The 27,999-nt window shown below is 43.1% G+C and overlaps 1 protein-coding gene across 6 annotated transcripts in view; it reads right to left on the minus strand.

Moving 5' to 3' along the window:
* The window catches only part of RPTOR (regulatory associated protein of MTOR complex 1), a 342,781-nt gene that overhangs the window by 224,789 nt on the left and 89,993 nt on the right, over positions 1-27,999 (minus strand). For all 6 annotated transcript variants that reach the window (XM_067715878.1, XM_067715876.1, XM_067715877.1 and 3 more), the window contains exon 3: positions 19,409-19,491. In XM_067715878.1, coding sequence (XP_067571979.1) covers positions 19,409-19,491 — 83 coding nt within the window. The remainder of the gene's footprint in view (positions 1-19,408; positions 19,492-27,999) is intronic.

Consider the following 27,999-nt stretch of genomic DNA (forward strand, 5'->3'; position numbering starts at 1 on the left):
TGTTCTACAATGGCAGGGACCATATTTGGTTTTGCTCAGACGCTGAGCTTAGCATAATCCTGATAAACATTGTTGTTGAATGCATGAACCAATCAGTGAATCAATGTCTACCCTCCCTATAAGACTTGGAGTTATCACCAGTAGGAAGCTCTTTTTTTCACATCCACAGCCACCAGCAACATGCCTTGCATATGGCACACACTCAGTGATATTTTGTTGTGTTGAACCAAGTAGGAATGGTTTTCATGCTTCTGCTTTCCCAGTTCTCTGACCAGTATGGCAACTGGATTTTGGGTGGCCTCACTCAAACTCACAACAATGATCCTAATGCTTCTAACTTCTCCTGAAGACCCCAGCACTTTGTCCTGGGACCTCTTCCAATCTCCATGTCATCTCTGATGTCTCCACCAGGCTAGACAGAGAGGGAAAAAGAATCTTCTTGAATTCATACCAGGGAGAAGGAAAGAACAATAAAAATGGTCTATTTTCACAGGCCAAATTTGGAGAAAGGTAATTCTTGAGGTAATAAAGAATTCCTAGTATTCCATACCGAAGGAGATAGAAATTCCTAGTATTCTATATCAAAGGAGACAGAAAATGCAGTTCTTCTCTGGAGAGAATCACTACAAATAACTAGCATGCCCTCCTCACTCCACACACCCCAGGTCCCATGAATGGGATGGTGACAACATTACAACACATGCAGAATTCATAGAGACAAACAGACTGGAAAGAAAGATATTGAATGGTTTTGAGGGTTAATAGACAAGCAAGACTTCTTCCATGCTTCCTATGAAGATTTTCCTGGAGTTTTTAATAGTTTATATCACTTTTAAAGGAAAATTTTCTCAAGAAGAAATAAGGGTGGGAATGTAAATTGATACAGCCACTATGGAAAACAGTATGGAGGTTCCTTAAAAAATTAAAAATAGAACTACCATACGACCCAGCAATCCCAATACTGGGCATATACCCTGAGAAAACCATAATTCAAAAAGAGGCATGTACCACAATGTTCATTACAGCACTATTTACAACAGCCAGGACATGGAACCAACCTAAATGTCCATCGACAGATGAATGGATAAAGAAGATGTGGCACATATATACAATGGAATATTACTCAGCTATAAAAGAAACAAAATTGAGTTATTTGTAGTGAGGTGGATGGACCTAGAGTCTGTCATACAGAGTGAAGTAAGTCAGAAAGAGAAAAACAAATACCATATGCTAACACATATATATTGAATCTAAAAAAAAAAAAAAAGTTCTGAAAAACCTAGGGGCAGGACAGGAATAAAGATGCAGACGTAGAGAATGGACTTGAGGACATGGGGAGGGGGAAGGGTAAGCTGGGACGAAGTAAGGGAGTGTCATGGACGTATACACACTACCAAATGTAAAATAGCTAGTGGGAAGCAGCCACATAGCACAGGGAGATCAGCTCAATGCTTTGTGACCTCCTAGAGGGGTGGGATAGGGAGGGTGGAAGGGAGATGCAAGAGGGAAGAGATATGGGGATATATGTGTATGTACAGCTGATTCACTTTGTTATAAAGCAAAAACTAACACGCCACTGTAAAGCAATTATACTCCAGTAAAGATGTTAAAAAAAAAAAAAAAAGAAGAAATAAGAACAGTAGTTAGGAGGCACCCAATAATTAGACAGTGTCTTCAATTAGCTTCCCTGCCTTACTTGGTTCTCCCTGGGAAACCTGCAAGTCTTTGATGTGGAACAGCCAGCAAACCACTAATTAGGATGGCAGGTTGGAATCCCAGGCCCACGGTCAAACAACAGCAGAAGTGTTTCAGAGATTTCCTTTCAAATATCTTAATTGACAGAGAAAAAAGAGGGAAGAGAAAAGGGAGAAATGTGGGAAAATACTGGATAGAAGGAAGTCTCCATAGTGCAGAAAAACAAAACAAAACTTTTTTTGTTCCTTGTGAGGAGTAACGCAGATTAAAGCTCTATCAATATTCTGGACATAAAATTTATGGAAGCATATTTCTCCTTGTGAGAAAAAGTCCAGGTCCTTCTGAAGGAAATGAACACTATAAATTTATCTCAGGCACTTTACAGTTAACAACCCACATTATTATAAATGTTCCATCTCCTAATCAAGCCAGCTTTGAACAGCCTGATTCCTTTAGAGACGTGCTCTTTTCTCCTCCTCATCTCTTCAATAACCAACACTTCCCAAAACCTGCCAAGGTCAAGGATTCCGAATACTGCTAAGTGCTTCTTAGGAGACCAGCTGGGAGGAAGAAGGGGGAGATGGGCAGGGAGGGGAGGAGGAAGAGAGAAAGGTAAGGAGGGGAGAAGGAGGGGAGAGGAGGAGGGCAGGGAAAGATGGAAGTGGGGAGGCGGGGTTAGGGAGGAAGGGTGTGGGGGAAGGAGCAGCAGCTTTGGGAGGCGGGGGGTGGAGCCCTACCCCAGCACCTGAAGCAGAAAACCAATACTGGGCATAAAAATGATTTTCTCGGTTTTGCTTCTATTCCTTAAAAAGGGAACAAAAATGAATACTGCTAAATGTATTTGTTCTCAGAATTGAAATGGGTTTGTATTTCTTGCTGTTTATCATTAAGAAAGCAGGATGAGGGCTTCCCTGGTGGTGCAGTGGTTGAGAGCCCGCCTGCCAATGCAGGGGACGCAGGTTCGTGCCCTGGTCCGGGAAGATCCCACATGCCGCTGAGCGGCTGGGCCCGTGAGCCATGGCCGCTGAGCCTGCGCGTCTGGAGCCTGTGCTCCGCAACGGGAGAGGCCACAACAATGAGAGGCCCGCGTACCACAAAAAAAAAAAAAAAAAAAAGGAAAGCAGGATGAGATGCCTCCAACACCCCTTTCAGGAAGCTGGGAAGCCTAGACCATTCAGATTGAGTGAGCTAGCAGCTGTCCTGCAGGAGGACTGCAGAGAAAGGCGGCCTTCCAACAGGGGCCCTGCCCCAGCAGCAGAGCCACCAGGACCAGGTCAGCAGCTGGCCCTCACCTGCAAAGGTGAAGATGCACAGACACAACCAGCAAGGCCTTTCCCAGGTAGAGCCTAGAAGCAGTCCTGCGTTTTGCACCAAAAGACGCATAGTCCTTCTCAATAGATGTCTGTGACAGCAAAAAACTGTAAAGAGCCAAACTTTCATTCTATCGCTCTTAGGGAATATACAGAGCAGGGGGAACCTAAGAACCCAAACCAGCCAAATGAGCCTCAAAAACAGTGCTGAGCGAAGGAGACACGAGTGCCACAAACAGGGCAAGCTGACCATGATCCAGTTAGGGTCTTGTTCACACCCACACACACACCACTCTTAAAAAAAACAAGTGAACGCAGTTGAGCTATTTGTAATGAGGTGGATAGACCTAGAGTCTGTCATACAGAGTGAAGTAAGTCAGAAAGAGAAAGACAAATACCGTATGCTAACACATATATATGGAATTTAAGAAAAAGAAAATGTCATGAAGAACGCTGGGGTAAGACAGGAATAAAGACACAGACCTACTACAGAATGGACTTGAGGATATAGGGAGGGAGAAGGGTAAGCTGTGACAAAGCGAGAGAGAGGCATGGACATATATATATACACTACCAAACGTAAGGTAGATAGCTAGTGGGAAGCAGCCGCATAGCACACGGAGATCAGCTCCTGTGCTTTGTGACCGCCTGGAGGGGTGGGATAGGGAGGGTGGGAGGGAGGGAGACGCAAGAGGGAAGAGATATGGGAACCTATGTATCTGTATAACTGATTCACTTTGTTATAAAGCAGAAACCAACACACAATTGTAAAGCAATTATACTCCAATAAAGATGTAAAAAAAAAAAAAAACAAGTGAAGGCACAGGACAGGGCTGCCTCTGAAAGATGAGGGGGCTGTCAGGGACTCAAAGGGGCTTTAAAGCCACAAGTCACTTTCTCTTTCCTAAGCCCAATAATGGGTAAAAACAATTTATTTGATTAATTTCTAAACTGTGCATGTATTTAGGTGCATGATTCCATAATAAGCATAAATAGCCTAATTCACTCCCCACAGCAAAGGAAAGTATATTATTTGAGAGGAAAATAACGCCCAATATCTAACGTAAGAATTCATTCAGAGACAACCAAATGTCTCCAAGCTCATTTATGTTCATGTTTTCATGTCTTCTGAGTATGTGGAGAAAACTGTAAATAAGATTTCTCTGCAGATTGCCTGGCAAAGAAAAACAGATGATTTTTGTCATTGTGTCAATTTAGTGCTGCTTACAAAATATAATGGAAAACATGAAACTATCCCACGACCTGCAATCCCATTCCTAGCTATTTACTCAAGAGAAATGAAAACATATGCCCACACAAAGGCTTTTACATGAACACTCATAGCAGCTTTGTTCATCACAGCCAAAAACTGGAAATAATCCACAGGTGCATCAGCAGGAGGATGGAGAGAAAGGTTGTGGGATGCTACTCAATAATAAAGGGGGAACGGATCACCGGTAAGTGCAACAATGTGGATGAACTTCAAAATCATTATGTTGAGTAAAAGAAGGCAGACACCAAAGAATACTCAGTGTGTGATCATTTGTACAAAGGTCAAGGAGATTCCTTTGGTGATAGATGGTGATAGATGGCTTCTAGAAAGTGGTTTCCCTTGGCCAGGAGAAAATGGCTGGGAAGGGGCACCAGGGAACTTTCCAGGTGATCAAATGTTCTTCATCTTGTTTTGAGTGGTGATTAAAGGGGACTGTACAATTGTCAAAATTCATCAAACTAAATACTTAAGTGCTGTACACGTTATTGTATGTAAATGACGTCTAAAACTAGGTTGTAAAAAAGTTCGTAGAATGGCTTATGAAAAAGGGATGTTCTGAATAAAGACACAGACCTACTAGAGAATGGACTTGAGGATATGGGGAGGGGGAAGGGTAAGCTGTGACAAAGCGAGAGAGAGGCATGGACATATATACACTACCAAACATAAGGTAGATAGCTAATGGGAAGCAGCCGCATAGCACAGGGAGATCAGCTCGGTGCTTTGTGACCGCCTGGGTGGGATTAGGAGGGTGGGATTAGGAGGGTGGGAGGGAGGGAGGGAGACGCAAGAGGGAAGAGATATGGGAACATATGTATATATATAACTGATTCACTTTGTTGTAAAGCAGAAAGTAACACACCATTGTAAAGCAATTATACTCCAATAAAGATGTTAAAAAAAAAAGGATGTTCTAAATTTTTAGAGATTTAAAGAGACATGAAATATATAAAACTGAAAACAGGACAGACTTTCTGGTGCACCTCCAAGTCTGGTGTTTTGACTGTGAATTACTGAGCCCCGATGTGCAGGGCTGTGAGTCCCTAACAGTGCAGAACACCATCCTGATGCCAGGAGACTCTGGACAACACTCTTTGTCACAGCTGGCGCCCCTGAACGACACAACAGGAGACCTGTACTGGAAGAACCCTAAAAATCAGCGACAATGTAACAACCAACACGGAATAACAAACAGCATTCTTATACTGCATTCTAGAAACCCATTAGAAAAGGGAAGGGAAAAAAGATCCCTTTAGCAGGAGCAACAGAAACTCTGAGAAGAATCTTTGTGGAGAAATCCTCAGACCCCATGCAAAGACATAAAAACAAGTGCAGAATAAATGGAAAAGTACACCCTAGTTATGGTTGTAAAATCACCCAGTTTTTCTCAAGCTGACCTATAAATTCAGTACCATCCCAATCAAAATCTCAACATAACAGTGGTGAAGGACGGGCGTTAGGGGCTTTGCCAAGAGCAAGGAGAGTTCTGGGGCCCCCATTCAGCTCTCCCTGAGGAGAGCTCCCACCTCCCCTGAGACACACCTGGAGTCTCTTGCTGGCCCCCTCGTGCCATGACTCGGAACCACTCTGCCCTCCCAATCCGTCTAGCTGAAGACTCCAGGAGCAACCCTGACTCAGCGCAAGTCCCTTCCAATCTCCCCCAGATCTCCAAGTCGGCCACCCCCGATCCCTAACTCAGGCTCAAGCCTGACCATCACCATCTCCATTCCTGCTCTGGAGCTCCAGAGTCCAGGGCTGACACAGAAGACGCATGAAGAAGAGAGGCTTAAGCCAAGTGGGTAAGCAGCCGCCTTAGAACTGTGCGAAAGATGAGCAGGTAGCAGAGGAACTGGGGAGAGGCAGACGGGGGTGAGAGGGACGAACACCCTCCCGCAGGCGGTGGGGCTGGCAGGGAGGAACGCCAGACCAGAGGGTGGCTGGGGCGGGGGCGGAATGTGATCCTGTTTTGACTTGTTTGTTGTAAGCAGGAGGCGAGTAAGCGGCACCGGAACAAGACTGACCTTGAGGTACCTGGGGGAGGGGGGCGGGAGAAGAAGGGGGCGCTGGTGTCACGGCAGTGGGAAGGCTGGGCTGAGGCGGTCTGGGGAGCAAGAACAAGGGACTCCAGAGCGACAGGACGCTCAAGCGCGTCTCCCTCACTGACTGCGTGTGTGGCAGAGATGGAGGCATTCGCACCTCAGGAAGGGACGTGACGGACTGGCACCCGTGTATGCACAAGGGGATGCCGCCGGTGGCCACGGTGGAGAGGGGCTCCCCACATCATTAAACTTCACGGAGCCCCTCTCCCAGCTCGGCTCCTCAAGGGGTGTGGTTGTATTTATATCAAATAGATGTTCTTTCTTCATAGAGTCTAAGAAGCTACAGACTGAAAGACGTGCCACTGCTTCATGCATCACGAAGGGAAGATGCTGCCGACTCAACGTAGTACGACACTTCCTCATCGCCTGGAAATTACACCTGATACTTCGTGAAAGAGCTACTGTAAACTGAATCGTACAGGTTTATCATTTATCACCCTTGTATGGATACGTAAAGAAAAAATAAGCCACAGCCACTGACTCGGGTATTCCCACACTTCCCTTCACGCTCAGAAGCCCACTCTCTGCACCAACTTGCCCCTCAGAGCCATCGACACACACAATTTCACTCAGTGTCACCCCGTAGACCATGGGCAGGGGGGTGTGACATCTCCATGGCGGTCTCTGGGGGTCTTCCAGGTCACAGACCCCCATTCAGGGGATCTGATTCTGTCCTTTGCATTCGTCATCCAGGACTCCTATTCTCTGCACAAGTGGGCCTTACAGCTAGTTGACCGACTGACCCCTGTCCAGTCACACCCCGGAGTCCACACCCGTGTCAGCATTGGTTATGACACACATCCCGATTCCAGAGATGTTAATGTGAAGAGAATGGGCACCTTAGAATTGACAGCTGATATCTTCATGAAAATAGGTTACAAGGTGGAAGGATATTTTCACCAGAGACCAGGAATCATTAAGAATCAAGTGGAAATTATGGAATAAAAAAATATAATCAAGAATTTGGTAGGTCTGCTAAATAGCAGATTAGACTCCATAAAAAAGAGGATTTGAGAGCTATAAAATAGGTCAGCAGGCAATATCCAGAACTGAACAGAATGTAAGAAACATACGGGACACAGAGAAAAGGCCTAACATACTCTTATTCGAGTTCCAGGAGAGAAGAGACAGAGGTGGCATTTGAAGTGATACTAACAAAAAACATTAAGCCACAGGGTCAAGAAGCACTAAACAGGATAAAGACGCAGTAAACCACCCCAAGAACACTGCAGTGAAATGATGAAAACTAAGAAAGAAGCTTTTAAGTCAGGGCGGGGCGGGTGGGGGTTTACCTTCAAAGGACAAATATTAAGACTCACAGCCAACTTTATAACAGAAAGGACAGAAGCCTGAAGATGAAGGAGAAACACTTTTAAACTTGTTTAAACTGAAAACAAAAACTAAAAACCAAAACAAACAAACAAAAAAACACCCCTTTACACCAAAAGAAAGAAATTGCTATAGAATTCTGTGCCCAGCAAAGTTATCCTTCAAAAATCAGACACAGGTAAAAGTAAAACATTTCCAGATGAAGAGAAACTAAATAAATTTGTTTCCAGCAGACTCGTGCTAAAAGAAACATTAAAGAAAGTTTTTCAGGTTGAAGGAGAATGACCCCTAGCAGAAGGACAGAAATGCAGGAAGGAATAAAGAGTGTCGGAAAGGGTAAATAAATGGATATATCTAAATAAATATTGAGTGTATAAAACAACACTACTGTCTTGTAGGGTTAAACTAAAACACATGACACTGACATCACAGTCAGGGGGAAAGTGAGTAAAGGCGGGAGGTGTGATGTTTTGAGTTTCCTGCACTGTATGAAAAATGGTAGAAGCACTAACTTAAAATACTCGTGTGCAGAGACCTCTAGAGCTACACTAAACCAACACATAAGCTGATATATCAATACATGCTCATACAGTCTTCAGTGTGTCACTAACAGAAGGGGAAGATGGGATGATATTATAAAACCTGATTGCTACAAAAGAAGTCAAAATAGGAGAAAAAAGCAATAAAACCAGGTGAGACAAAAATAAAATAAACAATGAAATGCTAGGCTTAAACCCAGATGTGTTGCTAATTACATTAAATGAAAACGGACTAAACATTCCCATTAAAAGACAAGAAAGCCCTGTAACCCGGTAGGTGAATGCAGCCTCCAGAAAGCCTGTGCGCTCAGGGCCTCCTAGGGCAGCTACACTCCTGGCTGCACCTCAGACGGGCCAGGTGGAGGAGAGGGCAGCTTGACAGAACCAGCCTCAGGTCACCCTAGTAAACTAAGACTAGCCCATCCTTTACTCATTCATTTGAACCCCTACTGAGTGCTTTGGGGATATGAGGGCAAGTCAGCTGCTTCCTCTGGCTTCAAAACAAAAGTCCTGACAGACCAAGACAACAGCCAAAGGAATAAAAGATCAGGTCCCAAGATATTAAAAACCTGGATTCCTTCTTCCCTCAGAGGCAGACATCCCTGCTGTGGCCCTAGGTGCACTCTCAAATGTTCCTTTGCAAAGCTGGGGCCTGCTCTTTCCTGGAGTCCCCTCCTGCCATCAACAGTCTCCAAGGTCCCCCACAGGCCCACCAGCCCGAAGCCCTCCCTTACAAGCCCAATGGAATTCCACAAGGTCCCCGGTCAATCGCTCTGTTTTTTCTCCCTCAGTTTAAAAGGTGACAATTTTCGTATCTGCTGAGTAGAAACATACTCAAATTAAAACAAGGAATAGTAGAGTTTTAAAAATAAAGGCGCTTCTAATCTTCAAGACGACTAAAACACTGAGAGGAACTGTATAATCCCTATCTCCTACTCCTGTGTGTCCTGCAGAAATCAGACCCAATGCTGTCCAAAATGCTTGCCTCTAAAAAGATCATCTGACTTTAATCGTTAATACAGACTATTCTGTCTCATTAAATAGATAAGAATAAACTCTTGTTGGAGCGAGAGCATTTTAAAGTTGAAATGAATTTTAGAGATTTATCCAAGGTCGCAAGTATTCAGTGCAATTAAAACAGGTCTCCTGACTCCCAGGCAAATGCCCGTGTTAACTGTTAGGGAGTTTTCACTAAGTACATTAATTAAAGAGCAGCTTTGTAAAACAAGAAATTTCTTTAGGGCAATGAAGGCAGGAACACCCTTTCCCCACACTAAGCTACCCCACCCAGATCGCTCTCCCTCTGAGTTCCACATCTGCAGCTCTAGGATGAGTATGGAAAAGTATAGACACCACTAGTTAGATGGTCATCTTCCTGAAAAGAGGACAGTAAACTAATGGTCACTTCCATTACCTGCAACTCTCTTCGTCAATGAATTGGGTGTTCACTTACCTACTTTTTATGTATTAAAAACAGTGACTTTTAACAATGATGAAAATATTAAAATTATAAGTAAAACCACTATTTCCTCTCATTTGAGGCTATACCAAGAACCTATAATTATTAAAGAAGTGTCGCCCTCACACTTGCATTCAGCCCCAAAGTGTCCCCTCACACACCTGTGACCCACAGCCAGCTGGAGTCTACACTGCATGTACACACCCCCAAAGCACCGGGACCACTTGGACAGGTACAAGTATCAATTTTAAGATGATTAGCCATCTCTGTTCTTTGGGTTGTAAACCCCTTTAAGACAGGCTGTTATCTTCTGACTACAGGATCCCTCACATTAACAGTTAAGGTGCTATACATAACCGATGTTTATTTTTTTCAAGATGTTTATCTTTTTTTTTCCTTAGAGTATTCAATATAACACTTTTCCTTCCACTAAGACAAACTGATTTCTCACCATTTGTTGTTTTTCTTGGGTTAAATGCCCCTAGTAAGCTTAGCTACTTTAATGCATGGAGCTGGTAAAAAAAATCAAAGGGAACAGGTTTGCTGAGCAGTGACCCTTCCACCTGCCCCCCACTGCCTCAGGGTGGTGACTGCAAAGATTGTGCTGCCCTCAGGCTGCTGCCCTCTGGGCGGTGCTCCCCCCTAAACAGCTCTCACTGCAGTTGGTCCTACAGACAGAGGGACCAGCCATCTCTGACAGACTCAAGTCAACCTCTGTGGAAGGGAGAGTAACAAAAGCTGACCCCAAGGCATAAATGGCTGAAGGAAGGCCCCGGGCAATAGCTTCTCTAGCTGCTTACATCACACACACACACAATGCATGGAAACAAGAGAGGACAGAAGTGGCAGAACGCACTGCATGTGGATTTCACAACCCAGGCTGGTAACATGTGGGTCCTTATGCCTCACAGTCTCATTCCTACACGAAGTGATACTTGGAGAACAGGTATTTTAAATCAGATGTCTATTATTAAAGTCATACATAGTCATGATTTTTAAATGCAAGGTATACGGGATTTAGGGTAAAAGTCTTCTTCTGCATCTACCCCAAACTCACCATGACAAATGTTTTGTGCATCATTTCAGGGATTATCTGTGTAACTATATGTTGGTGGGACTAGAATTAAGCAACACAGCAAGATGCCACAAGGCAAGTGGAAACAGTGAACAACTAAGGGAGCCACAGGCTCATCTCCCATTATGTTCACTCCAGGGCACTTGAACGAGTGGAAGGATGGGCAGATCAAGCGACCGACCAACCTACCTACTCATACATATACACGAACACATCCATGTACACAGATGTCACACACACCTACACTATTAATCTGACAAGAAGAAACAGCTGAATTTCTGTAAGTTACATATGCATATTCTAAGACTGCTGAATACATTTTATTTTGTGCTTTGCTTTTTAAACTTACCATATTTCAGTATCTTCTCACAATAGAAGTCAAATAGCCTTAGAATTCTGTGTTCCTCCAAAGTTTGAAATCTTTTGGAGGGAGGAGGAGTGGGAGAAGACCCCTGTGACAACATTCTCAATTTCTTCTACATTTATTGATTCATTTTGAGTTTCTATCTTTTCTGAGGTCAATTATGGCCATTTGATTTTCCTAGAAAATTATGCCTTTCATACAGGTTTTCCAATTTATTTGCAATGTTTTGCAAAGCACTCCTTGATGATGCTTTCAATTTCCTCAAATCTTGAGCTATTTCTCCTCAATCATTTATGATCTCTCCTTGAATTTTATTGAAATTTGGCTTTTTAGCCAAATTTTAATCAAAACGAAGCTTATAACTAAAAATCTATCAAGGAACCTGCCCTACATGCAGCCCTTTAAAAGAGAAACTTCCTTGATGACACTGACACAAGTCCTATATAACCCTCCTGGCTGGGCCATGTGCTTTACATCCTGTTCACAGCAACATTATTCATAATAGCCAGAAGGCAGATAAAACCCAAATGTCCATCAACAGATGGATAAACAAAGTGTGGTCTATTCAGCCAATGGAATGTAATTCACCTATAAAAAGGACTGAATTACTGATACATACAACAACATGAAGCACATGGATGAATCTTGAAAACATCATGCTAAGTGGAAGAAGTCAGACACATAAGGCCACACAGTGTATGATCCCATTTATAATTTTACGCTATGCGAACTTTATCTTAATTTTTTTAAATCTCCATTATATATCACACCAACAAGTAACTCCTTGACATTTAAGAGGGGGTGTCCAGAAACCATTGTGAAGCCCCAACTCACGAATATCACTGAGACATACAGTCTCCCCTGTAAAATGAAATCAAGTATAAGAGAAGTGGCCATTCCCCTCCAATCCATTCTCATTTCCCCCTTGATCAGCACTCTCTCATTTGGCTGGAATATAATTTGACAACTCTTCACAGTTACACATGGTGAGCATACGGTGGGCTTGCCATCTCCAAGTTTCACATTCCATTCTTTAAAGCACCACATCTTCTACTTTCTGACTTAGAACCAGCACTTCCTCAGACATCTTTATTTCCATCCTCACACGTCCTCCAGAGCTGTTTACACAGAGCCCTGCATCTTGGGCCTCCAGGTTAACTCAGGAAACCAGCCCTGCACATGAAATCTGTGAATGCCAGACATCTGAGCTGCAGTCTTAGTTTCAAACTGACAGCATTTGGTCCTCATTTGCAATTTGTCACACACACAGAGATAACTGTCTTGTTAAAAGGAACATGAAGATGAGAGACGACGTCCTGGAGAGGCTAGTTAAGGACAGAGTTAAGCCTGTATTTGTCTCTAAAAATACAACCCCTTCAAGTAGGTCAGTTCATAGAGGAGAGCAGGGAACAGAGGTGGTTAGGCAGGAGCGGGGAGCTGGAGAGAGGGTGTGCCCCTGGGGGATGCCTTTGTTTGCCATCTTCCACAGAGAGGGCCTCCAACTCTCATGGAAAGCAGGGATCTGCCCATAGCACTGTGGCCCCTCCTGGTGCAGACACTTTCCCCATTAACCCTCCTTTCACACTTACAAATCTTTTTTTTTTTTTTAATTTGTTTTATTTATTTATTTTTGGCTGTGTTGGGTCTTCGTTGCTGCGCGCAGGCTTTCTCTAGTTGTGGCGAGCGGGGGCTACTCTTCGTTGTGGTGCACAAGCTTCTCATTGCGGTGGCTTCTCTTGTTGCGGAGCACGGGCTCTAGGCACGTGGGCTTCAGTACCTGTGGCTCGCGGGCTCTAGAGTGCAGGCTCAGTAGTTGTGGCGCACGGGCTTAGTTGCTCCACAGCATGTGGGATCTTCCTGGACCAGCGCTCGAACCTGTGTCCCCTGTGTTATTAACCACTGCGCCACCGGGGAAGCCCACACTTAACAAATCCTAAAAGTTAAGTAGCAACTTCTCAAAGTTACATTTCTAGGAAGTAGCAAAGCCAAAATCCAACAAGCCCAGGTTCTCTGCCTGGTTACCAGGCCGTGAACTCACCCCTCCCCAGAAAGAGCCAGAGTTCTTCTAGTCCCAATAGGCTATTCATCCTCCAGATGGGCTGCAAAATGATTTCCTTCTTCTATTTTAATGTGTTTATTGTGTTTTTAAAAGAATGCCCAGGTCAGACCTCTGAGGGTTGGCGGAGGGATGGCCAGGTCTTTATGCTCTCTTAGGAAAAGCAGTCAGAGATGGATTTAGTAGGGGAGTTTGGCTAAGATGCTTCAGAATCTAAACTCCACATCCAGAGGCTGTTTCCAATACCTTGGACTCTGGGGACAGGGCAAGACGGAGGTGTGTGGGCAGGGCTAAAGAGAAGACTTTCAGCTGATGAGCATAAATCAGAATTCTCACTGAACCCGGTACATGGAAAAGCTGTCAGGTGAGCAGTGATTGAAAAGAGGGGTAAAGATGAAGTCTGGGAACACTGTCAAGGCCAGAGCAAAATATAAATAAAATGTTTGTCACAGGTACAAATCTTAACATTCCGGGCAGAAAGCAATTAAGTGAAACTGTGAAAACATAACAGTTAACCCCAAGAAGACCAGAAGACTTTGTCTACAATGTCATGCAAATTTAATGAGTACAGGATGCAAAGTGCTTCACAGCAGCTACTGAATTATGTAAACTGTGAGCCATTCATCCACAATTCTGCCTTTGGCTATGAGTCCTTATTTGCAGTTTGTCACAAAAACACAAACAAGCCCAACCTTAGGACCCAAGGAAAGGAAAGGGCTGGTAAAGGCAAGAAGACGGAGAGTTGGCTGGCCTAGGGGACAGCAGAATGCGAATGACAGTGTGACAATGGCATTAGGAGGGCTCTCGATCTCCCTCACAGGGCCATTTTCACTGGCTGAACTGCAATGTCAATTTGGGACTTGGACTTGGCCCCAAGCAGCGTCACTACAAGAAACAATCCACCTTGGTCTATTCTACAGATCTCTTTGGAGCACCTCCCAGGTGGGAAACATAGTCCTAGGGCAAACTTGGTTTCTTCCTCGAGTTTCTACATTTGACTCTGAAAATCCCAAGAAAAGGGAGAACCCACTTGCGTAAGGTTCTTTGCTGCATCCCTGTAGAGAACGCATTCCAAAGCACTGAAGGAGGCGGGTAAGGAGAGTTGTCTGTATTAACAATACCTGCTGCTCAGGCGCCATAGCCTGTGAGTCACAAGCACTGTGACCACCCCAGGAAGGAGGCCAGCAGCGGCAAGTCACCCAGCAGTGCAGTGGGCTCCAAAGCCCGACCAAGCAAACTGGACTGAGAGCCCGTTCCCTAACACCCACCAATTCTACAGTCAATCCCAAGTGCCTGGCAGCTTGTCTAGAGGCCATGGGATTCCCTCTCCTTGGGGTGGGCAGGTTGAGCTGTCAGGCACATTTTTGGGAGGAGGCAAGGAGCCTGACTCCAGAATCCTAACCACAACCCCACCAGGAGACACTGCTGCACAGAAGTGTTAGGGTCTGCAAACAGCAGCTGTGCCTAAACCCAAAGGACGAGCTGGCAAATGCCCAAAACACAAACGAAGCTGTCCACTGGCCCTGGCAACCGGCTTCCTCCTCAAACTCTCTCCTCCCACCGTGAGGTAGAATCGTCACTGCAGTTCATTCACGCATGCTCTGAGAGGATGCAGACGACTCTGTGATCAATACGAAGGAAAGGGTGATTGTCACTTAAATTAAAACGCAACAATTATTTCTGCTCTGATGATGGCCCGGGTGGTGAAGTCTTGCTTTGTTTCAGGAAGACACCTGTCCCTACACATATCCCACCTGGCAGGAAACTCTGTGAAAACGCATCTGTCTAACGGTAAAACCAACTTTCATCCCTTGACCGCTTGACAGAGACTTGAGAGGCATGATGAACCGAAGGGAAGGCTGAAATTGAGAACCTGCTACATGCAATGCACCAAATGTCCTGCATGTGGTAACTAAGATTGGTCCCGCGAGGATTAACTGAGGCTGTCCAGCACCTCGGCTTCCCCCACAGCCACTGTATGGGCCGCCCGAGGCCTGGCTGGAGGAGGGCGCATCACAGCAAGGTGCCAAAGGGCACTTTCCGTCCCCTTTCGTGGACATGCACACCGGACAAAATGGGCTCAGTCAGGGTCACTTCAGACACCTGCCGGCAGTGGAAGCCTTGCCAAATGTCTTCACCTACCTTAGGAAGTTATCGATATTCCCATTACATTTGTTTTCAAGCCACCCAGGAGAACCGCATTTCAGCCCAAGGAAAGGTGCTGTGGCTTCGCTGGTGGCTTGGAAACTCTTTGGGGAAAGAACAACGGAGAGACAAGACCCTTTGTTTGCCATCTTCCACTAGCCCCAGCCCCTAAATCACACCCTGTACTAAACTGCCAGAACCCCCAATTTGTTAGTAAGTCTTAAAAAGATAAATTCTTCACTGTAGACGCTCAGCTTTATAATCTCCTGCTCCCATCTCCCAATAAAACTTTCAGTTAAGACTTATGTTGGACTGAGTGACGTTTATTTAACTGCAGGATTTTCAGCTGAAACAACAGTTGGCATTTTTCCTTCAATCTCCCGCAGAAACACAAATTTATGTACCTATAAGGTAATAAGGCAAAGTCTTAAATTTAATCAGAAGAAATATTTCACCCATGGCAAACTGATAAATTATTTAGAAAAGGGCTCAATCGGCCTGTCAAGGAAACCTGGGCCAGATAGTCTGGCAGCTTCAGAAAAAAACATCATCATCATGGTTTCTCTAAACTCCTTCTTGACCCCAAATCACCTTTATCAAAATGTTTAATCTTTAATAGTTAAAGCTAGAAAAGTAAAGAGGAAAAACCAGAAGGATTTTAACCAGGAAGGATATCAGCTCATCAAGGTATCACTCTTAAGATGCTGACAGGTTTTCAGTGGTTGATTTTCTGCACTCCCTGGACGAGATGGAAGTCACAGGATTCCCCAGCCTGCTCCCATCCATGGCAACGTGGAGGCATGCAAAGATTTCTGCAAACACTAATGAAAATGACCTTATTTCCAGTGGCCCAACCTTTGTGAGTCTTGCAGTACAGGACACAGAGAGAGAAAACCAGATCTATGGGTATCTACATCAAAGGTCTAGAAATTTAATAACGTTCCCATTGTTTTATTGCAGATGCAACCAACCTCTCTTTATTACTGCAGAAAACTCGAGAGCCCTGTAGAGTGCAATGAAGTGGTGTGTGTTTTGCTCTGCAATGTTTCAAAGGACCCTGATTTATAGTTAGGAACCAGGCGCCCATGCACAAACATCTGAGCTTGGTGACTGCCTCACGTTTTGTGCAAACTCTATGAGGAAGCATGAGGCTGCCACACTCTGAAAACCACACCATCGGATGCCAGGCCTCCCTCCCTCTCCCGTAACCCACGTGAAGGGGTGCAGAACAGAGAAGCGTGCACTTGCACCAGGACACGTGCCATTATTGCCCAGTGAATACTGCACAGCCCCATGACTGATACCAGCGAGCCAGTCAGGCATCCCGCTGCACTGTTACCTTAGGCTTGTCTCTGAAATATATAAGTCCCACTAAGAGTCTGTAGTAGCAACATTTTAAACATTTTTATAGTACTTAAAAATGAATGTAATGGTCTTGGCATTCAAAAAAGAAAATATTAAGGATTCATTGTTGTGTCTGCTTCCTGAATGCAGGCAAAAGATCTCACCCTGTCTGCAGGAACTGCTTCTTTCTAGGCTATAGCTGATACTTTATTCCAATTCTACTTTATAAACCAACCCAGATGGAATCCCACCCCACACTGGTACGCTGGCACCTTTTCCTAGGCATCCAATAATCTGTAAACATTCTCCCTCATCAGCCCTTTGAACTCTCTCTCCTTCAAAAAATTACATTATAGATCTGTTCTTGAAATCTCACTAACTTTAACAAATTTTCTCAGACTAACAACCGTCTACCCAGAGGACTATACTCCTTTGTACTGCTACTGGCCACCCAAGGTTAGCCCTCCCACTATCCTGGGAAGGTAATTTCTCTGTCCTATATGTGATTCTACACTGTCATTTTTGGATCTGCAATCATTTCTCTCTATATAATGTTACCTGCCTTACACGCTAATGCCTCTTCCTGATAGCATGGAAGAGATCTGCTCATAGACAGAAATTTAGATTAAAAATAATAATAATCCTAGTGTAGAAGATTCCATTTACTGTCAGCTAGCATGAACTTACTAATACCTACCAAGCTAAACTAATAATAAAGCTAGCAGTAAATCAACTCTTAGCACACAAACACACGCACAAAAATTACACACCACACCAAATGTAATGAACATATAATGTCTTGATATACTAAATATGCATTCTAAAAGACTGTATCTTCTATATAATAATTCTTTAAAAGGAAGAAAGTAATTAAAACAGCAGAGACCCTTCCTATGAAGAATACAATCAGTAGATCTGGTCACGTTCTTTTTTAAACAAATGTGTCTAGCAAAGAGCAAAAGCATAAAGTCAAACCCAGAGGAGGGTCAGAAGTAGCTAAGTCAGAAAGGCATTCTTTTAAATTTTAGTAGTGCTGGTTCTCAACCTTCCATCTGCCAGTGACATCGTGTCTTCCGGTATTACCTGTGCACGTTGCCCCACGTGGACGATAAGGTCTGTCTACGCCTCTCACTCACCCCTAAGTGCCTGTCTAGCCTGGAGTACCTTCAAAGTCCTCAAGGAAACTATTTTCTACTGATAACATGCGGCATCTCAACTATTTTTAAAGGAACACACCATCTAAATATCTTTCTGGTCCTCATCCAAGCCCCAAACACACTGTACTCTCAAGAAAAATGCTACTGAATTTTTATATAAACCACCAAGAGGTAACAAATTCAAGGGAGGAAAAAGCAAAGCCTTTAGACATAGATGAAAATCTCCACTAAGAAACTGCCTTCTAAAGAACAAGAGCCCAAGGACTTCCCTGGCGGTCCAGTGGTTAAAATTCCACGCTTCCACTGTAGGGGGCACAGGTTCAATCCCCAGTCAGAGAACTAAGATCCCACATGCCACACAGAAGGAAGGGAGGGAGGGAGGAAGGGAGGAAGGAAGGAAGGAAGGAAAGAAAGAAGGGAGGGGAGGGGAGGGGAGGGGAAGGGAGGGGGGAAGGAAGGACAAGAGTCCATTACTACTGACTTGAAAAGTTAGAAATGCAAAGCACAAGGACACAGCAGCGGCACAGAGATATTTTGTGACATTAGTCACCTGGCACCATAAGCAACAGTAAAAAAATTACCAAGGGCACCATCACAGGCAGGAACAAACTTATTCCTGGCCATTCTCTTCTCTTGGAATGTAAATAATCCATGAAGAATTCCTAAATCCAGATCACGTGGATAAATAATCCACGAACGAAAATGCCAGACAGGCAAGTGTTTGCTGGTTCTCCAAGACATTCCCATTAGGCTTACGCCCGAAATGGAGAAGCAAAGACCCATGGGAGGCATGCCGGCAAGGCCACCTGCTCACCACCCCCTCCTTGTCACGTCCTATAGATAATTCCAGAACCAGCATCACACAAAGCTGTATGGAAAGGCACCTCCATAAACACCCCAGATTTCTAATTTTCTATTAGAATTATTAAATCCTCAAACTAGTTAATGAGAAAGACTAAATAAAATATGTCTTCGGGCGGTTTACAAATAACTTGAGATCTAAAGGCAATCTGACAGAGTTGTTATATTCTATACCACTTTTCTTTTTTAAAAATGGTAAGATATAGGCAACAGAAGACACAGTAACTGGTAACTGACTCCCTAAAAAGAACCTTACCTTTTGAATCAAAGGCAAAGCATATAACAGGTGTCACCTTTTGAATGTTGACTGCTTTTTTCCTCAACTATTTGAAAATTGAAGATGGGAGAAATAGCTCTAAGTAGTTGAGGTTGCAGAAAATGACTGAAAATACATTTCCTGTGTAAAATAAAAACCGCGATTTAAGAGTAACATGAAAAACACTTTTTCTTTTCCAAATATTTCAGGGGAAAGCGTAGGCAAAATAAATAACAGACCATCCAATTAATGGCTCATACTAGGGCATGTGCTTCATTATGAATCCATGGAGCACATCAACAGACAGAAAGGGGTTGCAAGCCTGCCACGGGGAGTGTCCAATCACTGGATTATATGAGGTGAGGATCTGGATTCAAAGATTGTTTAAAACCAAGAAACTAAATTTCCCTGTAAGAAAGAAAAAGGAAAGCAAATAAAGAACTTACCCTTGGCTGCCAGTTCTCGTACTGCTTCTGTAAATTCGCACCAATGGTTTCCAGGGCTTTCTGAGGACCCATTGACAGAGGATCTGGGAAAGCAATGAGAAGGAGAAAGTTCTTTATTTGTGCATTTCCTCCTTGCTAAATCTCTCTTTCAGAGTTTCCTCTCACACAAGTCACTTCAAAGTCACCTCTGACTAAAGACAACACAACAGGGCTTGATGAGGTTTACCTGTGTTTAGCCAGACTTATGGAACCGCTAAGGCACCCGAATAGACTGAAAAGCCACAACTCTTCACCTTTCTAGAGAAAATTGTTTTTATTAACATCACTGGCCCCGTGATTGTTTCCTTTCATCCACGTTTGTTATTTCAGCACCTATGGTTCTCTTGCCCTCTTACTGCTTTATCTTGTGCTCCTATTCAGGCCCAGGCTGTGATTCTGTGGAAAAGAGACCCACCCTGTGGACAAGGGGTCCTGTACACCTATTCATTCTGGGTTTACCTATTCACTTCAGGAGGAGCTTCTAGAGCAAATAACTCTAGACCAGCAAGTCCTGAAATTTATCTGGTCTTGAGACCTTTTCACACTCTAAAATCGTGGAGTGTCCCAAAGAACTTTTGTTTATGTGGCTGTACCTATCGGCATTTACTATATTCAAAATTTAGATGAGAAAATTTTAAAATATATCTTTATTCATTTAAAAGTAATAGCACTCTGTATGAGTCTCTAGATCCATCCACGTCTCTACAAATGACTCAATTTCGTTCCTTTTTACGGCTGAGTAATATTCCATTGTACATAGGTACCACATCTTCTTTATCCATTCATCTGTCGATGGGCATTTAGGTTGCTTCCATGACCTGGCTGTTGTAAATAGTGCTGCAATGAACATTGGGGTGCATGTGTCTTTTTGAAAGATGGTTTTCTCAGGATATATGCCCAGTAGTGGGATTGCTGGGTCATATGGTAATTCTATTCTTAGTTTTTTAAGGAACCTCCATACTGTTCTCCATAGTGGCTATATCAATTTACATTCCCACCAACAGTTCAAGAGGATTCCCTTTTCTCCACACCCTCTCCAGCATTTGTTGTTTGTAGATTTTCTGATGATGCCCATTCTAACTGGTGTGAGGTGATACCTCGCTGTAGTTTTGATTTGCATTTCTCTAATAATTAGTGATGTTGAGCAGCTTTTCATGTGCTTCTTGGCCATTGTATGTCTTCTTTGGAGAAATGTCTATTTAGGTCTTGTGCCCATTTTTTGATTGGGTTGTTTGTTTCTTTAATATTGAGCTGCATGAGCTGTTTATATATTTTGGAGATTAATCCTTTGTCCATTGATTTGTTTGCAAATATTGTCTCCCATTCTGAGGGTTGATTTTTGTCTTGCTTATAGTTTGCTTTGCAAAAAATTTTAAGTTTCACTAGATCCCATTTGTTTATTTTTGTTTTTATTTCCATTACTCTAGGAGGTGGATCAAAAAAGATCTCGCTGTGACTTATGTCAAAGAGTGTTCTTCCTATGTTTTCCTCTAAGAGTTTTATAGTGTCTGGTCTTACATTTAGGTCTCGAATCCATTTTGAGTTTATTTTTGTGTATGGTGTTAGGAAGTGTTCTAATTTCATTCTTTTACATGTAGCTATCCAGTGTTCCCAGCACCACTTATTGAAGAGACTGTCTTTTCTCCATTGTATATCCTTGCCTCCTTTGTCATAGATTAGTTAACCACAGGTGTGTGGGTTTATCTCTAGGCTTTCTATCCTGTTCCATTGATCTTATATTTCTGTTTTTGTGCCAGTACCATATTGTCTTGATTACTGTAGCTTTGTAGTATAGTCTGAAGTCAGGAGTCTGACTCCTGACTCCTCCAGCTCCACTTTTTCCCCTCAAGACTGCTTTGGCTATTTGTGTCTCCATACAAATTTTAAGATTTTTTTGTTCTAGTTCTGCAAAAAATGCCACTGGTAATTTGATAGGGGTTGATTGCATTGAATCTGTAGATTGCTTTGGGTAGTATAGTCATTTTCACAATATTGATTCTTCCAATCCAAGAACATGGTATATCCATCTGTTTGTGTCATCTTTGATTTCTTTCATCAGTGTCTTATAGTTCTCTGAGTACAGGTCTTTTACCTCCTTAGGTAGGTTTATTCCTGGGTATTTTATTCTTTTTGTTGCAATGGTGAATGGGATTGTTTCCTTAATTTCTCTTTCGGAATTTTCATCATTAGTGTATAGGAATGCAAGAGATTTCTGTGCATTAATTTTGTATCCTGCAACTTTACCAAATTCATTGATTATCTCTAGTAGTTTTCTGGTGGCATCTTTAGGATTCTCTATGTATAGTATCATGTCATCTGCAAACAGTGACAGTTGTACTTCTTCTTTTCCTATTTGTATTCCTTTTATTTCTTTTTCTTCTCTGATTGCCGTGGCTAGGACTTACAAAACTATGTTGAATAATAGTGGCGAGAGTGGACATCCTTGTCTCGTTCCTGATCTTAGAGGAAATGCTTTCAGTTTTTCACCATTGAGAATGATGTTTGCTGTGGGTTTGTGGTATATGGCCTTTATTATGTTGAGGTAGGTTCCCTCTATGCCCACTTTCTGGAGAGTTTTTATCATAAATGGGTGTTGAATTTTGTCAAAAGCTTTTTCTGCATCTATTGAGATGATCATATGGTTTTTCGTCTTCAAGTTGTTAATATGGTATATCACGTTGATTGATTTGCGTACATTGAAGAATCCTCCATCCCTGGAAGAAATCCCACTTGATCATGGTGAATGATCCTTTTAATGTGTTGTTGGATTATGTTTCCTAGTATTTTGTTGAGGATTTTTGCATCTATATTCATCAGTGATATTGGTCTGTAATTTTCTTTTTTTGTAGTATCTTTGTCTGGTTTTGGTATAAGGGTGATGGTGGCCTTGTAGAATGAGTTTGGGAGTGTTCTTTCCTCTGCAATTTTTGGGAAGAGTTTGAGAAGGATGGGTGTTAGCCCTTCTCTAAATGTTTGATAGAATTCATCTGTGAAGCCACCTGGTCCTGGACTTTTGTTTATTTTAAGTTTTTTTAAATCACAGTTTCAATTTCATTACTTGTGATAGGTCTGTTTATATTTTCTATTTCTTCCTGGTACAGCCTTGGAAGGTTACACCTTTCTAAGAATTTGTCCATTTCTTCCAGGTTGTCCATTTTATTGGTATAGAGTTGCTTGTAGTAGTCTCTTATGATGCTTTGTATTTCTGTGGTGTCCACTGTAACTTCTCCTTTTTTTTTTTTTTTTTTTTTTGTGGTACGCGAGCCTCTCACTGTTGTGGCCTCTCCCGTTGCGGAGCACAGGCTCCGGACGCGCAGGCTCAGTGGCCATGGCTCACGGGCCCAGCCGCTCCGCGGCATGTGGGATCTTCCCGGACCGGGGCACGAACCCGTGTCCCCTGCATCGGCAGGCGGACTCTCAACCACTGCGCCACCAGGGAAGCCCCACTTCTCCTTTTTCATTTCTAATTTTATTGATTTGAGTCCTCTCCCTCTTTTTCTTGATGAGTCTGGTTAAAGGGTTATCTATTTTGTTTATCTTCTCAAAGAACCAGCTTTTAGTTTTATTGATCTTTGCTATTGTTTTCTTTGTTTCTATTTCATTTATTTCTGCTCTGATCTTTATGATTTCTTTCCTTCTACTAATTTTGGGTTTTGTTTGTTCTTCTTTCTCTAGTGCCTTTAGGTGTAAGGTTACATTGTTTATTTGAGATTTTTCTTGTTTCTTGAGGTAGGGTCATATTGCTATAAACTCTCTTAGAACTGCTTTTGCCGCACCCCATGGGTTTTGGATCGTTGTGTTTTCATTGTAATTTGTCTCTAGACATTTTTGGATTTCCTCTTTGATTTCTTCAGTGATCTCTTGGTTATTTAGTAACACATTGTTTAGCCTCCATGTGTTTGTGTTTTTTTATGTTTCTTTCCCTGTAATTGCTTTCTAATCTCATAGCACTGTGCTCAGAGAAGATGCTTGATATAATTTCAATTTTCTTAAATTTACTGAGGCTTGATTTGTGACCCAAGATGTGATCTATCCTGGAGAATGTTCCGTGTGCACTTGAGAAGAAAGCGTAATATAGGACATTATAGGATGGAATGTCCTATAAATGTCAATTAAATCTATCTGGTCTATTGTATCATTTAAAGCTTGTGTTTCATTAATTTTCTGTCTGGATGAACTGTCCATTGGTGTAAGTGAGGTGTTAAAAGTCCCCCACTATTATTGTGTTACTGTCGATTTCCTCTTTTATAGCTGTTAGCAGTTGCCTTATGTATTGAGGTGCTCCAATGTTGCGTGCATATATATTTATAATTGTTATATCTTCTTCTTGGATTGATCCCTTGATCATTATGTAGTGTCCTTCCTTGTCTCTTGGAACATTGTTTATTTTAAAGTCTATTTTATCTTATATGAGTATTGCTACTCCAGCTTTCTTTTGATTTCCATTTGCATGGAATATCTTTTTCCATCCCCTTACTTTCAGTCTGTATGTGTCCCTAGGTCTGAAGTGGGTCTCTTGTAGGCAGTATATATATGGGTCTTGTTTTGGTATCCATTCAGTGAGCCTGTGTCTTTTGGTTGAAGCATTTAATCCATTCACGTTTAAGGTAATTATCGATATGTATGTTCCTATTATCATTTTCTTAATTGTTACTGGTTTGTTTCTGTAGGTCCTTTCCTTCTCTTGTGTTTCCCACTTAGAGAAGTTCCTTTAGCATTTGCTGTAGAGCTGGTTTGGTAGTGCTGAATTCTCTTAGCTTTTGCTTGTGTGTAAAACTTTTGATTTCTCTGTCGAATATGAATAAGATCCTTGCTGGGTAGAGTAATCTTGGTTGTAGGTTCTTCCCTTTCATCACTTTAAATATATCGTGCCACTCCATTCTGGCTGGTAGAGTTTCTGCTGAGATACCAGCTGTTAACCTTATGGGAGTTCCCTTGTATGTTGTCATTTTTCCCTTGTTGCTTTCAATAATTTTTCTTTGTCATTAATTTTTGTTAATTTGATTACTATGTGTCTCAGCATGTTTCTCCTTGGGTTTATCCTGCCTGGGACTCTCTGCGCTTCCTGGACTTGGGTGGCTATTTCATTTCCCATGTTAGGGAACTTTTCGACTATAATCTCTTCAAATATTTTCTCGGGTCCTTTCTCTCTCTCTTCTCCTTCTGGGACCCCTATAATGTGAATGTTGGTGCATTTAATGTTGTCCCAGAGGTCTCTTAGGCTGTCTTCATTTCTTTGCATTCTTCTTTCTTTATCCTGTTCCACGGCAATGAATTCCACCATTCTGTCTTCCAGGTCACTTATCCGTTCTTCTGCCTCAGTTATTCTGCTATTGATTCCTTCTAGTATATTTTTCATTTCAGCTATTGTATTGTTCATCTCTGTTTGTTCTTTAATTCTTCTAGGTGTTTGTTCTTTAATTCTTCTAGGTCTTTGTTAAACATTTCTTGCATCTTCCCCATCTTTGCCTCCATTCTTTTTCCGAAGTCCTGGATCATCTTCACTATCATTATTCTGAATTCTTTTTCTGGAAGGTTGCCTATCTCCACTTCATTTAGTTGTTTTTCTGGGGTTTTATCTTGTTCCTTCATCTGGTACAAAGTCCTCTGCCTTTTCATTTTGTCTATCTTCCTGTGAATGTGGTTTTCCTTCCACAGGCTGCAGAATTGTAGCTCTTCTTGCTTCTGCTGTCTGCCCTCTGGTGGATGAGGCTATCTAAGAGGCTTGTGCAAGCTTCCTGATGAGAGGGACTGGTGGTGGGTAGAGCTGGCTGTTGCTCTGGTGGGCAGAGCTCAGTAAAACTTTAATCCACTCGTCTGCTGATGGGTGGGGCTGAGTTCCCTCCCTGTTGGTTGTTTGGCCTGAGGTGACCCAGCACTGGAGCCTACCGGGCTCTTTGGTGGGGCTAATGGCGGACTCTGGGAGGGCTCATGCCAAGGAGTACTTCCCAGAACTTCTGCTGCCAGTGTCCCACGGCGAGCCACAGCCACCCCCTGCCTCTGCAGGAGACCCTCCAACACTAGCAGGTAGGTCCGGTTCAGTCTCCTATGGGGTCACTGCTCCTTCCCCTGGGTCCCGATGCACACACTACTTTGTGTGTGCCCTCCAAGAGTGGAGTCTCTGTTTCCCCCAGTCCTGTCAAAGTCCTGCAATCAAATCCCACTAGCCTTCAAAGTCTGATTCTCTAGGAATTTCTCCTCCCGTTGCCGGACCCCAGGTTGGGAAGCCTGACGTGGGGCTCAGAACCTTCACTCCAGTGGGTGGATTTCTGTGGTATAAGTGTTCTCCAGTTTGTGAGTCAACCACCCAGCAGTTATGGGATTTGATTTTATTGTGATTGCACCCCTCCTACCATCTCATTGTGGTTTCCCCTTTGTCTTTGGATGTGGGATATCTTTTTTGGTGAGTTCCAGTGTCTTCCTGTCGATGACTGTTCAGCAGTTAGTTGTGATTCCGGTGCTCTCGCAAGAGGGAGTGAGAGGCCAATAACATCTTAATGTTATTACAACATAGTCTCAACCCCGTGGATCCTTGAAGGGGTCTCAGGAACCCCCAGTGGTCCACAGACCACACTTTAACAGCTGTAGGAAACTTTTCAACAGTGTCTCTAATTTCAATCAGAAAGCATTTTTTTCAAAGGAAGAGGTTAGACTACTGGATAGGTAGAATACTTAAGTCTTTTATCTAATTCTCCTCCAAACTGTGACTAATTCTTCCACTCTATGTTCTGGATTCCAGACCGTTCCACTTTCTCAGACACTAAACTCCATGCTCTAGGATATTCAGCCTCTCCCTTTTAACCAGAGCATTCCCATGGGCTTCTTTAAACTCAAAGTTATACATATATACTTGGCTTAAGGCAGATAGCATCACAAGGCTTTCAACAAAACAGCAGCAGTCCTGCCCCTCTGTAAGGCCAACTGGCCTGAGGCAGGGGAACACAATCAGATTCACAGGTTGCATCAGAACGAAATTCTCCGGACCACCCAGTTCCAGAAACTGCCCTGGAGACATTCCAGACCACCCAGTTCCAGGAACTGACCTGGGGATTTTGAAACCAGCCCAGCCTTCCCGCCTTTCCAGGGGCGGGATTAACGGTCCCCCAGGATACCCGAAAAGACCACCAAATAAGGAATACCCTGCGCCCTCCCAGATTCACCACACCCCTTTCCCTTCTTCCCCTATAAAATCTTGCCCAACCCTCGCCCGGGCGCGACTTCTCTGGCCCCCTTTCTCTCGGACCAGTGAACCTCGCCTGGGAGCGCTCCCTAATAAAGCTCACTTGAAGTTTTCCTCTGTTTCATGGTGCCGTTTGTTAAGATCCAAACTTACACCCCTCCATCCACATCCCAAGCCTCACTTCTCAGAGGACAGAACTGTCCTCTCTTCAGCCACCATCCCACTCCCCCATTCCCTATTCTCCCAACATAACCACATCACATTTTTATTAAATTAATAGTCAGTGTTTTACATTAGTAATGCCTATGGAAATATTATTCAATGCTGAGCCAAGTAGTGTATGAAAATGACATCTTTCTTGAATTGTTTTTCAGTCTCCTTGTTTTCCATGTATTAATACTAACTCTGCCCCAACTCTCCCTCTCAATATACTATCCCTCTCAAATACTATCTTCCACAAAGTATATCAGCTCATCTCTCCTCTCCTCCTGGCCACCACTGAACAATCCCGCCCTGGTAGAGAATTCGAGATTCCTCTTTGTAGAAATGGAATGACTCCCAAGAAAGGAGCCTAAAGGGACTGGGGGACAATAACAAAAGGTCTAATGTTAGTGTCATCAGAGTCTCAGAAAGAGAAAAGTAAGTGGAGAGCTCAAAAAGTAGTTTAAGATATAATGCCTGTTAACTTCCCCAATTTGGTCAGCGATGTAAACTAACAGATTCCAGGAGCTCAGTGAACCACAAACAGGATTAACCCAAGGACACCCTGACACATCATAATCCAATTGTTAAAAAACAAAAGACAGGGAATTCCCTGGCAGTCCAGTAGTTAGGACTCTCACTGCCGGGGTCTGGGTTCGATCCCTGGTCAGGGAACTAAGATCCCACAAGCCGCATGGCACCACAAAAAAAAAAAAAAAAAAAAAAAGAAAGACAAAGAAAAATCCATAGAGAAAAATCAGATCACAAACACAGAATCAGGAATGGGAAAAGCTCTGGATTTCCCAACAGCATTATAAGCTGGACAAAATAGAGCAATGCCTTCAAATCCTCTGTGAAAATAATTTCAGCCTGATATTCAAGTCTGAGGGTAAAATACAGGTCTTTTCAGACATGTAAACACAAAACCTGTATCTCATGTTCCTCTTCTTGGGAAACAGGCCACAAAAGAAGGCAACAAAGGATCCAGGAAATGAGAGAGACAGTGAGAAACAGACAGAGAGAAACAGAAAAAGAAAAAACACAAGTCACCCATGTACCAGATCCAGAGACCAAGGAGCCCAACAGGAGCTAGAGGAATGTTTTTTAAAAAAGTAACAGATTATCTGAGCACTGGAAAAAATATCGATAGCATTTGACAGATGTACTGGAA

Source organism: Pseudorca crassidens, chromosome 19 (genome assembly GCF_039906515.1).
Source record: "Pseudorca crassidens isolate mPseCra1 chromosome 19, mPseCra1.hap1, whole genome shotgun sequence".
Lineage (NCBI taxonomy): Eukaryota > Metazoa > Chordata > Mammalia > Artiodactyla > Delphinidae > Pseudorca > Pseudorca crassidens.